Here is a 12,701-nt window from a genome sequence, read left to right as displayed (position 1 = left end):
AAAGAACTAAGAAAATAAAACAAAACAAACAATCCCCCCAAAACAAACTAAAATAAAGAAATCATGAAGTTCATATTTTGTTGGTTGCCTGCTCCCAAGCTTGCAGTAGAAAAAAGTGATTTTCACTTTCCCAGCAGGAATCAATTATAAATAGCTTCTTGGTTAGTGGTGGAACTTTGTGTTCACTTCCCTTTCTTCATGCAGGGATTTTACTGACTTGAATTTGTGCAGGCCTTGTGCCTGCATCTCTGTCTCTAAGCTCATATATGTGCATTAGCACTGTTGTGTCTGTAAGACACTGTTTCTTTAGAGTCAGCCACTGCCTCTGACTATTGCAATCAATCCTTTCTCTGTTCTCTCCCACAAAGACTGAAATCTTAAGGCAGGGGTATGAAACAGACATCTTATACAGAGCTGAATGCTCCAAGATCTCTCATTGTCTACACATTGTTTATTTGTGTGTCTCTGTGTTTATTACTATTTACTGTAAGAAGAAGCTTCTCTGATCAAGGTTGAATGATCCTCTGACCTATGGGTACAGCAATATGTCATTAGTGGTTGTTTTATTATTATGTTTATTTAGCAGAATAATAGTGTTAGTTTTTTTTTTTTTTCCTGCAGCACTTGACTTATCTATTCTTGGATTCATGGCTCCTGTAACAATGTCAAGTACCAGTTATATTTCATGCACCTTAAATCCAATTAAAAAAAAGTGGTTGGTTACTCCCATAACCTTTGTGCCATTATTGCTCCAGTCTGTCTTGTAGGCAGGCCACTCTGAGTCCCAGGATGACCTAGGTATGTGTTCTCTTCAGCAATAGGGCCTTATTGTGGAGGGTAAGAAATAACATTGGCAATGGCTTGTAGTACTTGTGAATAGGGACTGTGGGGACCCCTTTGGCCAATGATTCAATAATATGTAACTCATTCAGGTCCTTGAGATTTTATTTGATAGCATATGATATATAGATAGGGCATTCTGTCCCTATATGCTAACTCTGTCTAAGTTCCTTTTATACATTTTGGGAAGCTAAAGTAGGTTTTCATGTGGATTTTCAAAAGACCTTTATTGTTTGTTATCCCACCCCTATGTCTTCATTTACCCTGCCCTCCTATCCTAACCTCTGAATATTCAAAACAAAGTGCACATATCTAAGGTGTATATATCTAAGGTTAAAAGCTATCATCCACATACAAGAGAAATCATGCAGGGACTTTTACACTGGGTATGGGTTAACTCCCTCAGGATGATTGTTTCTAGCTTCATTATTTACTTGCTAATTTCATATTTTTCTAAACAGCTAAATAATATCCCATCCTGTAATGTGTCACATTTTCATTATCCTGTCATATTTGGTGTACATTGAGACTGCAGTTGCTGACTCTCAGGAATAGAGCAGCAGTGAACTTGTATGAACCAATATCTCTCTATGCCTAGAAGAACAGTGTAGATGAGACTTGAGGGAGATCTAGTCCCAGCTTCCTGAGGAACTACTGCACTTATTTCTAAGTGGCTGTATACGTTCCTGCTCCCTCAAGCAATGAGTAAGTGTTTTCCTTTTCCTGCATCCTTGCTAGAATCTGCTGTCATTTATTTCATTAATCTTAACCATTCTGACCAGGATAAGAACTCTTCTGTTGTAAGAGGGTGCTTGTTTGTTTCCAGCTGCTCAACCCTGAAATAATCACACAGAAACCATATTATTTGCAATACTGTTTGGCCAATAGTTTAAGTGTATTTCTTGCCAACTCATAAATTAACCCATCTCCATTAACCTGTGTATCGCCATGTGCCTGTGGCTTACCAGGTAAAGTTCTGGTCTGTCTTCATCGGGGGCTACATGGCTTCTCTCTGACTCTGCCTTCTTTCTTCCAGCACTCAGTTTAGTTTTCCCCGCCTACCTCTGTTCTACCCTATCAGGCCAAGCCAGTTTCTTTATTAACCAATGGTATTCACAGCATACAGAGGGGAATCCCACGTCACTTTTCTCTTTTTGTTGTTGTTATGATTACTTAGCCTTAGTTTGGTTTGTTTTTTGCCAGTTTTTCTTTTTTCCCCTTTCTTTTCCTTTTTTTTAAAAAAAGAAAACAAACTACCTTTTTTCATTTTACACACCAATCCCACTTTCTACCTCCTCCCCTCCTCCCATTCCCTCAACCTTCTCCCCCACCCCACCCCCATCCACTCCTTAGAGAGGGTAAGGCACATTGCTTTGGGGAAGACCCAAGGCCTTCCCTAGTATATCTAGGCTGAGCAAGGTATCCATCCAGAGAATGGGTTCCAAAACAGCCAGTACAAGCAGTAGGGATAAATCCTGGTGTTACTGCCAGTGGCCTGGCAGTCTGCCCCAGCCATACATCTATCAACCATATTCAGAGGGACTGGTTTTGACCTAAGCTGTTTCCTTGCCTATCTGGCTGGAGTTGTTGAGCTCAGGTAAACTGTTTCAGTGGGTGCCCACATCATGGTCTTGACCACTTTGCTCATATTCTCACTCCTCCCACTCTTCAACTGGACTTTGGGAGCTCATTCCAGTGCGCTGATGTAAGTCTCTGCCTCTGTTTCCATCAGTTGCTGAACAAAGGTTCTATGGTGGTATTTAAGATATTTATCAGTCTGACTACAGGGCAAAGCCTGTTAGGGCACCATCTCCTCTATTACTTAGGGTCTTGGCTGGGGTCATCCTTGTAGATTCCTGGGAATTTCTCTAGAGCCAGGTTTCTTTCTAGCCCCATATTGTCTTCCTCAATTAAAATATCTCTTTTTTCCCTCTCATCTCTGTCCTTCCTCCATCTAGACTATCCTGTTCCCTCAAGTTCTCCTCCCCCCACGCCTTCTCCCCTCATCTTCCCCTTCTGTCCTCTCTACTTCCCCCACCCCCTTGCTCCCAATTTTGTCAGGTGATCTTGTCTATTTCGACTTTCCAGATGGATCTATGTATGTTTTTGCTAGGGTTCACCTTGTTACTTAGCTTATCAATATCCCTTGCTTTACAGCTAGTATCCACTTATGAGTTAGTACATACCATGTTCATCTTTCTGGGTCTGGGTTACCTCACTTAGGATGCTTTTTTCTATTCTATCCATTTGCATGCAAATTTCAAGATGTCATTGTTTTTTACTGCTGAGTAGTACTCTAATGCGTAAATGTGCCACATTTATCCATTCTTCGGTTGAGGGGCATCTAGGTTGTTTCCAGGTTCTGGCTATTACAAATAATGCTTCTATGAACATAGTTGAACAAATGTCCTTATAGTATGATTGAACATCTTTTGGGTATATGCCCAAGAGTGGTATTACTGGGTCCTGAGGTAGGTAGATTTCAATTCTCTGACAAACTGCCATACTGATTTCTACATGGTTGTACACGTTTGTATTTTCATCAGCAATGGATGAGTGTTCCCTTTACTCCACATCTTCTCCAGCAAAGGCTATCATTGGTGTTTTTTTTATCTTAGCCATTCTAACTGATGTAAGATGGTATCTCAGAGTTGTTTTGATTTGCTTTCCCTGATCTCTAAGGATGTTGAATATTTTCTTTTTTTTTTAATTGAGGGAACATTTTATTAATACTTTCCTTGGTGGTTCTTTTTAAACGTTGAATATTTTCTTAAGTGTCTTTTGGCCAACTGGGATTCTTCTGTTAAGAATTCTGTCTTCTATCAGGTTCAGTGTGGTTAGATTTATATTGTGCTCTTTAATGCATTTAGACTTGAGTTTTGTGCATGAAGATAGTTATGGATCTATTTTCATTCTTCTACATGTTGACATCCAGTTATTCCAGCACCATTTGTTGAAGATGCTTTTATTTTTCCATTGTATAATTTTAGCTTCTTTGTCAAAAATCAGGTGTCCATAGGTGTGTGGATTAAGGTCTTTGATTTGATTCCATTGGTCAACCTCTATTTTTATGTCAATACCAAGCAGTTTTCATTACTGTATCTCTACAATATAGCTTGGTGTCAGGGATGGTGATGCCTCCAGAAGTTTCTTTATTATACAGGATTGTTTTGGCTATCCAGGGTTTTTTGTTTTTCCATATGAAGTTGATTATTGTTCTTTCAAGGTCTGTGAAGAACTGTATTGGGATTTTGATGGGGATTTCATTAAATCTATAGATGGCTTTTGGTAGGATTGCCATTTTTTATTATGTTGATCCACCTATCCAAGAGAATGGGAGATCTTTCATAGTATTAGCAGCAGTTATACATTTGGATTCCACATGTAAATCTGCCACTACAGTTGGGTTACAGCACATTAAATAACAAGCCTAAGTTGGAAGTTTCCTTACTAAGCAAACTCTTATTAAGCAAATTCTTGAGCTTTTATGGGACACTGTTGTTAACCAGGCATTCCTGGGTGAGATGCTAATTGTACAGCACATACTGACTCCTGGGACCCAGTTGGCCAGGCTGACCTTGAACTCACAGCTATCTACCTGCCTCTGACTCCCAATGCTGGGATTAAAGGTGTGCACTACCACCACCCGGCTCTGGCTCAGTTTTAATAAACTATTACTTTAATTTTAATGCATGTATCTTGACTTAAACAATTTGAACTTAACCATCTGTGCCTTTAGAAAGCTGCTTTTGTGTTATTATACAATTCTGGATCGTTGCTCTCTCCCTGCTGTCTATGGAAGTGCTCTATTGTTCTGATACTTTTGTCTGTGTGCACCTGCACCTGATTGCCTTGCTTTGACTTTTAGTTTTCCATCCACCTTTCTTCAGAAATATACAGTAGTTTATACTAAATGAAAATATATCAGCTAAACCCAATGAACCCAGTGAAATATGCAGTATGCTTCTGTGTCCTTTCCTAACAAATTACATGCTTTTTTTTTACATTTCTGAGATTTTTAGAGTGATGTTTTTAATTGGTCCATTCTAATGGAATTGTTTTCTAATGTGAATCCCTGAAGGTGAGAATAACTGACCTAGAATCATGCCCCTTCTTTTCTACTTAACACTTTTTTTGTCTGTTGCCCTGGCTGGTACTACATTTTCCCTTTTGAATGCCAACTGTAATTTTGTATTGATACTTAACTCAATCACTTCCACAATGTTTCTGCTTGTTGGCTGTTAACATAATTAAGGGCAAGTATATGTCCACATATAGTTAACATATATATATATGCATATAATTACTTTGTTGATTCTATTATTTTGGATTTTTTTAAACAGCTTTATAATGAATTACATATTTGTTTTGAAACTACAAAATCAAATGAAGCTGTGCTCCGACAAACTGTTGTTGATCTTCAGGACCAACTGTTTCAAAAAGAACAAGAAAATATAAAATTAAAAGAAAAGCTTAAGGGATCACAAGGAGAACCCTGTTTATCAACTCCAGAAAGTGAGTCACATCAATCAGCAAAGGTGAGAGATTTTTTAAAAATGTTACCCTTGTAACACCAGAGTACCATTTCCTATAGTTGAGTGGAAATTTAAATAAATTTGCATATTTAAAATGTAAATTAAACCTTTGCATTTTAATGAATGTTATATATGGTACATATTAAAAGGAAATGCATGTAGAAATACAGAATATATCAAGTATAGATTGTGTGTGTGTGTGTGTGTGTGTGATGTGTTATGTATGCCAGTTGTCCTCCTCTGTTACTCTCCTCCTTACTTTAAAAAAAAGATTGTTAGTGAATGTTGTGTTCACTGTTTGGGCTAGAGTGGACCAGCCCCTGTGATCTGCCTGTCTCTGCCGTCCCAGCAGTGGTTACAGGTATATGCCGTGGTATCTATTTTTGGTTTGGCCTCTAGGGACCTAAGATAAGCTTCTGTGGCAAGCATTTTACTCCCTTTGACGGTTAGTGCTGATGCCAACTTGACAGGTCTGGGCACACTTGGGAGGGAATACGTAACCTCTGGGCGTGCCTTTGGAGACTGCACAGATGAGGTTGGTTGAAGTGGAAGGACCCAGAAAGCAGCCCTGGCTGTCCTGGAACTCGCTCTGAAGACCAGGCTGGCATTGACCTCAGAGATCTGCCTACCTTTGCCCTCTGCCTTCTGAGTACTGGGATTAAAGGCATGAACTAAGGGTGAAGGGTGAGGGGAAGATAGGGGGAGTGGGAGAGGAGGAAGGAAGAACTGAAATTAGTATGTTTAAAAAAAGAAAAAAAGGAGAAAGTAAGCAAGCATGGATACTCATCATTTTCTGCTTCCATATGGTGATTGTGCATGCAGTGTGGCCAACTGCTTCAGGCTTTCCTTGAACTGTGAGCTCAAATAACCCCTTTTTTTTCTCTGAGTTGCTTTTGTCAGGGTATTTTACTACAGAAAGAGGAGCAGGAACTAAGACACTGAGTCATCATTCATCTCCACAGTTGACCCCCAGTATCTATAGGTTTGATAATCACTAACTAAAATGTTTTGAAATAAGTTGTATCTGTTCTTAACTTGTACAGATTATTTATTTGCTTATAATTATTTCCTAAGCAAAACAATATAACAATTTTTTATGGAGGGTTTGCATTGTATCAGGTTTAAAAAGTAATATAGTGATTATCTAAACATATAGGAAAACATATAGAAAAACAAGCAAAAGTTATATGCAAATATTTTTTTTAATCAGGGACTTGAGCTATAGATTTACAGGGTATTTAGAGCCAATCTCTTATAGATACCCAAGAGCAAATTAGTGGTTATTATGGTGAATTATGTGGTTATTGAAGAGCAAATTAATAGATCGTGGTTAGTTGAGACTCTAACTTAAATGAGATAATAGAGTGGAAAGAATGGCTAAGAATATATCTTATAAAATGCTTGCTATAATGTGTGTTATATAATACTTAATTCATGTTAGTGTTAACCTTTTCCTGATATTGCACTGACATGGAAATTTGAAGAAGTCATTTGACTTGCCTACATATTCCCTATGTTAGACAAATGCAGTAGGAGGCTGCTTGTTCGTTTCCTGATGATCCAGACTCCCAATATAAGCACTCAGAAACTATATTATTTAAATCACTGCTTGGCCAGCACTTAAGTGTATTGCTCATTAGCTATTACATCTAGAATTTACCCATTTCTATTATTTTATATTTTATCACGAGTGTTGTGGCCTACTGGCAAGTTTCCATCTGGCAGCTAGCATCTTTCTCCTCTGGTGGCTCCATGGCTTCTCCTGACTCGGCCTTCTTTTTTCTAACATTCATTTTAGTCTTCCCTACCTAGCTCTACTCTACCCTATCACAGGCCGAAGATAGTTTCTTTATTAACCAATGGTATTCACAGATACTGAGGGGAATACCACATGAGACAAATGCCATGAATTATACAGCAATGCAGGAACCTGGGTGTACTAGGAGTGGAGGATCACTTCCCACCACCTGGCTAGCTTTACCAGAAATAATTACACAGAAACTGTATTCGTTTAAACACTGCCTGTCCCGTTATCTGTAGCCTCTTATTGGCTAACTCTCACATCTTAACTAACCCATTTCTAATAAACTGTGTAGCACCATGAGATGGTGGCTTACCAGGAAGATTCTTAACCTGCGTCCATCTTGGAGAGGAGAGCTATGGCGACTGAGGCGTCTGCCTGACTCTGCTTTCTTTCTCCCACAATTCTGTTCTTTCTACTCTGCCTACCTAATTTTCTGTCCTATTAAAGGACCTAGGCAGATTCTTTATTAACCAATGAAAGTAACACATGACAGATGACCCTCCTCCATCTCCTGGGGATGTATGCAATGGTAGACAGAGACACAAGACTCTTGGTTCACTTCAGGAATGAACATTTTTTTCATTATTGCCTATATATTGTTTAGCTAACTATTAAAGATAGCTGTGCAAACAGTCTCTTGGACCCTTTCTTTTGAGTTTGTCCTTGGGTACTTCCTGGCCCTTCTGGTTTTGTTTTGCCCTAATGTTCCTCCTAGACATTATTTCCTGCCTGCAGTTTTCCCACAATTACTTAGCCATGTCTTGGTCAGAGTTTATTCTTGATAAAGGAGCTGCAGACCATATTGACCCTGACAAACATGAAGAAATTTCTTATCTTTTAAGGCAAATTCCTCTTAAATAAAAAGGGGGTATTAATAGTATTCATGTCATAGCCTTTTATGGTATGTCTATTAGATAACCTTCAAGATGACATCACACTTAATCTCTTTTTAAAAATCTTATTTAACTTGGCATAATGAATGTGGGTCACCTCTCACCAGTCACACTTCCAAAGTGTCTCTAGCAGCCATCAATTGCCCGTAGCTTCTATGCTAGGGTTGGGACTTGGGAGTCTTCCACCATCCATGCTGAAATGTTGACTAGCTTGATCTGTGTGAGTCTTGTGCAGGTAAATATAGCTGCCCTCAGTTCAAGTGCAGTAGTTTTCACCACATCCAGAAAACATCATTTTACACCTCTCCATGAAACCCTCTGACTTGGCCTCTCTGCCCACTCTGCTTCCGTATTCCCTGAGCATTGGGCAGCAGGAGAGCTACATAGATAACCTATCTACAGTTGAACACTCAGTCACCTATTCTTTGGCCAGGTATGAGTCTCTGCGTTAATTGCTATCTGCTGAAATAAATAAATAAATAAATAAATAAATAAATAAATAAATAAATAAATAAAACTTCTCACCAAGTATGATCAGCTCCAATCTTTGGGCATACACGTAAATATTTAGAAACCAGAATAACATGAGTATTTACAAAAACACTGGGTTCCTTCTTGGACCTTTGACCTCCTCAGCCATGAGCTTTTCACCAGATTCAGAGTTGCAGACATGAACTATTTCCTGTGAAAAAGACCTCAGATCTACTCCATTCATAACTGCCATGCTGATGTTCCTCAGTTTTGCTGGGTAGATTTGCTTGTAGCATGCAGGATCTAAAGCCTGGTAAGACTGTTGATAGCTTTTCTTCCCTAGCAGCCTGCATAGCACTTTACAGCACGCTGGATGTTATGCAGCTAGTAGAGAGTTTCTGGCCAGTTTGAGATTTATTTCCTCATGCTCTGCAACCAAAGGGTGTGGTATCTTCAATGATAGGGTTTTATCATGTAGTTTTGGTGGAAATCCAGAACAATGAATTTTGTTTCTTTTTGTTGTCTCCCTGACCAATAAATAACTCATAGGACAGTACCCTGTATCTGACACTGAGATTTTAGTTTCATAATCTGTGTCTTTTGGGAGCAGCAGAACCACCTCACGGAGAATGCCTCTGTTCAGATTCCATTTTTAAAAGTGGCATTTTCAAGTTAACTTACAAACTAGTGGACTACTGTAAATCTTTTCATATATATGTAGTGTTGGTTAGTCCAATCCAACTCCTCTCTCATCCTCCTGGGATCATTGCTGCTTACACCTGTAACCCTCAGTATTCCCTCCATCCCCTGTTCTTTCATGTCTTCTGTTTCCTACTATATGCTCTAATTAAATTTTATTTAGGTTGCAAGATCATATGTTCCCATAAAGCTTTTCCACATGCCCTTCATTTTGGTTGGCAGTTCCCTTGTCTTCATATTTCTATACCACAGTCCATTATTGAACGATTCTGCTCCCAGTATTCCCTCTCTAGTTTCATTTTATTTATATTTTACAACCTTCCCTCTGTAATTGCGTTTGCCCCTAGTGACCAATTCCTAGTTTCTACTCCCATATGAACTTCATATTAAACACACAAAACAAAAGATTCAAGCTAGCTTCAACATTTGTGAGAAAATAGGTGGTATTTGTCTTTGTAAGCTTGGGTGACTTTACTCAATAAATCTTCCTAATCTATACATTTACCTTCAAATGTCATAATTTCACTTTTATATCTGAGATATCCCGTGTACCACAATATCCATATTCATTCATTGGTTGATGAACATTAGGTTGATTCCATTTCCTATTTAGTATGAATAGGGCATCAATGAAAACAGAGATGCAAGTGTCTCTTTATAGGATGTAAGTCCTTTGGGTATGTGCTTAGTAGTACCATCCCTGGGTTATGTGATATTCCCATTTGTATCTTTGTGAGAAACCACCAGACTGAAATCTAAAATCCAAAGTGGTTACACTAGTTTACACTCTCAGCAACAATATGTATGAGTTCCCCAAACCCACCATTATGCCAGCATTTGCTATCCCTTGTTTTCCCTTCAGCTTAATGAGTGAGAAACTGAAAATACTTTCAATTTAACCTGCACTTCCCAATAATAGCAAAGGATGTTGGACCCTTTAAGGTGTTTAGTAGTCCTTTGTATTCTTTCTTTCCCTTTTAATATTGTTGTATTTAAATAATTCCCTGTTGTATTTATAACGGCAAAGAGTTTTCTCCCATTCTATGGGCTGCCTCCTTGTGTGTGTGTGTGTGTGTGTGTGTGTGTGTGTGTCCTGCAATTCCGTCTGTCCCTTTCTGTCACTGTCTCTCCATTCCCACCCCAACTTGATCTCTCCTGTTCCTGTCCCCATCCGCCTCCAGTCCACCTACAAAATTCGTTCTATTTCCCCTTCCCTGGAAGGTCCATTCTTCTCCCTAGAGTGCTCCTCTTTACTTAACCTCTCTGGGTGTGCGGACTGTAGCTTGATTATCATTTACTTAGCAGGTGATATCTACTTATAAATGAATACAAGGAGTTAATTCTTTAAAGGTTGGGTAGAATTCTTCCTTGAGTTCCTCTAGTTCTGGGATTTTTCTACTTGGGAACCTTTTACTTAATGCTTTCGTCTTGTCCCTGGTTATGTATATGCTTACCTCATTTCATCTTGGTTTAATGTGTATGTTGTATGCATCTAGAAATTAATTCATTGCTTTTAGATTTTTTAATTGAAGTAGGGGTTTTATGATCTATTTATGCTTTTCATAATTTCCTTGATACCTATTTCATTCAGTATCTCACTTCACATCACATTATAGTGATGTGTATCTTTTCTCTTTCTTTTGGCTAATTTAGCTACGGGTTCTTCAAGCTTGATTAAATTTCCAAAGAAACAACTTTTTGTCTCATTTGTTCTTTACATTGTTATTTTCGTTTGTATTTTGTTGATTTTTGCCCTGATTTAGGTGCTTTCAACTTGTTTACTACTTTTGGGCTTGGCTTGTTCTTGTTTTTCCAAGTCTGGAAGGTGCAGTGTTAAGTTTTTAAGTTTAAATCTCTTCAGTGTTTGAATGCAGGCACTTGGTATTTGTACTGGTTAGTTTGTTTTGTTTTTAATCAGGTTGGTACAGGCTAGGGTTGTTTGGGAAGAGAAAGCCTCAACTGAGAAAATGCCTGTCAGATTATCCTGTAGGCAAGTGTATAAGGCATGTTCTTACTAATGATAGATGTAGGAGGGGCCAGCCTACTTAGCACCTAGGCAGGTGGTCCTCAGTTGTATAAGAAAGCAGGCTGAGAAAGCTGTAGGGAGCAAGCCAGGAAACAATGTTCTTCTATGCTCTGCTTCAGTTTCTGACTCCAGGTTCCTGCCTTGAGTTTCTGCCCTGACTTCCCTTCATTATGGACTGTAAATTGTAAGATGAAGTGAGTTCTCTCCTTCCCAAACTGGTGTGATCATTTTATAAGTCCTTTTTTCCCCAAGTTGTTTTGGTCATTCATTGTACTTATCCCAGCAGTAGAAGCAAACTGCTAACAGTGCTTTTAACTCTGTTCTTACACTGCTTTCATTGTGTTCTATAGAGTTCCCTGTTGTTTTGTTTTCAGTGAAGCCTAGGATTTTTGTTATCCATTCATTATTAAATACTATATTGTTTAGTCTACATGAGTTTGTGTTCCTATTGTATATTTATTCTATTGTTGTCCAAAATAATACATGATATTATTTTGATTTTGCAGTATTTGTTGAGACTTGCTATATGCCATAATCATGTGGCCAATTTTGGAGAAATTTCCATGGAGTCCTGAAAAAAATGTGTACTGCTTAGCTTCTGTTTGTAGTGTTCTGTACATGTCTTTTAGGTTCATTTGATTTATTTTTATCATGTAACTCCACTGTTTCTTTCTTTAGTTTTTGTCTAGATGACATATCAATTCCTGAGGTGGGTGTTGAAATCACATATTATATCTGTGTTAGGGTTAGTTTGTGCTTTTCATTTAGTAGTATTTGCTGTATGAACCTGTATGCACCTATGTTTTTATTATCTCTTTAGAATTGTAGTATCATCTTGGTGGATTATTTGTATAATGGATACAAAGTGTCCTTATTTATCTCTTTTAATTAGTTTTGGTGAGGTCTGTTTGTCAGATAACCTGCTCATTTCTTGGTTATATTTGCTAGGACTATCCTTTTCCTATTCTTTTACCCTGAGGTATCTGACATTGATGCTGAGGTATGTTTCTTGAAGGCAGCAAAATTATGGATCTTGTTTCCTAATCCCATTTGCTTGTCTGTGTATAGGGGGATTGAGGACATTCTTATTACTAGTTATTACTGACATATGTGTTCTAGTTCCTGTTTTTTGATGATTTTTGTGATATCTTCTTAGACCTCTTTTGATAAGCTTTCCTGGTTCTATATTTTTATTCCTTGTGAGTCCCAGGGGTTTCAGGATTCTCTGCACAGCTGTTCTAGTCTTTTTATATCACGGGAAGTTTTTATTTCTCTTCAACTTTAATAGATTTATGGGGTATAACAGTTATGGCTGTAATTGTGGTCTTTCAGCACTTTTAATTTTTTCTAAACCCTTGTGGTTTAAAACACTTTCTTTTAATAGTTAGCATTGCTATGATGGACCTGTCCTTTTAAGTGACTTGACCTCTCTT

At 38.2% G+C, this 12,701-nt stretch overlaps 1 protein-coding gene across 4 annotated transcripts in view; it reads left to right on the top strand.

Moving 5' to 3' along the window:
- The window catches only part of Cntln (centlein), a 250,041-nt gene that overhangs the window by 87,948 nt on the left and 149,392 nt on the right, over positions 1–12,701 (top strand). For all 4 annotated transcript variants that reach the window (XM_038333679.1, XM_038333678.1, XM_038333677.1 and 1 more), the window contains exon 8: positions 5,184–5,378. In XM_038333679.1, the coding sequence (XP_038189607.1) occupies positions 5,184–5,378 (195 nt within the window). The remainder of the gene's footprint in view (positions 1–5,183; positions 5,379–12,701) is intronic.

Source organism: Arvicola amphibius, chromosome 6, assembly GCF_903992535.2.
Source record: "Arvicola amphibius chromosome 6, mArvAmp1.2, whole genome shotgun sequence".
Classification (NCBI taxonomy): Eukaryota; Metazoa; Chordata; class Mammalia; order Rodentia; family Cricetidae; genus Arvicola; species Arvicola amphibius.
Note: the sequence above shows the minus strand (reverse complement) of the source record. Positions and strands in the feature narration are given on the sequence as shown.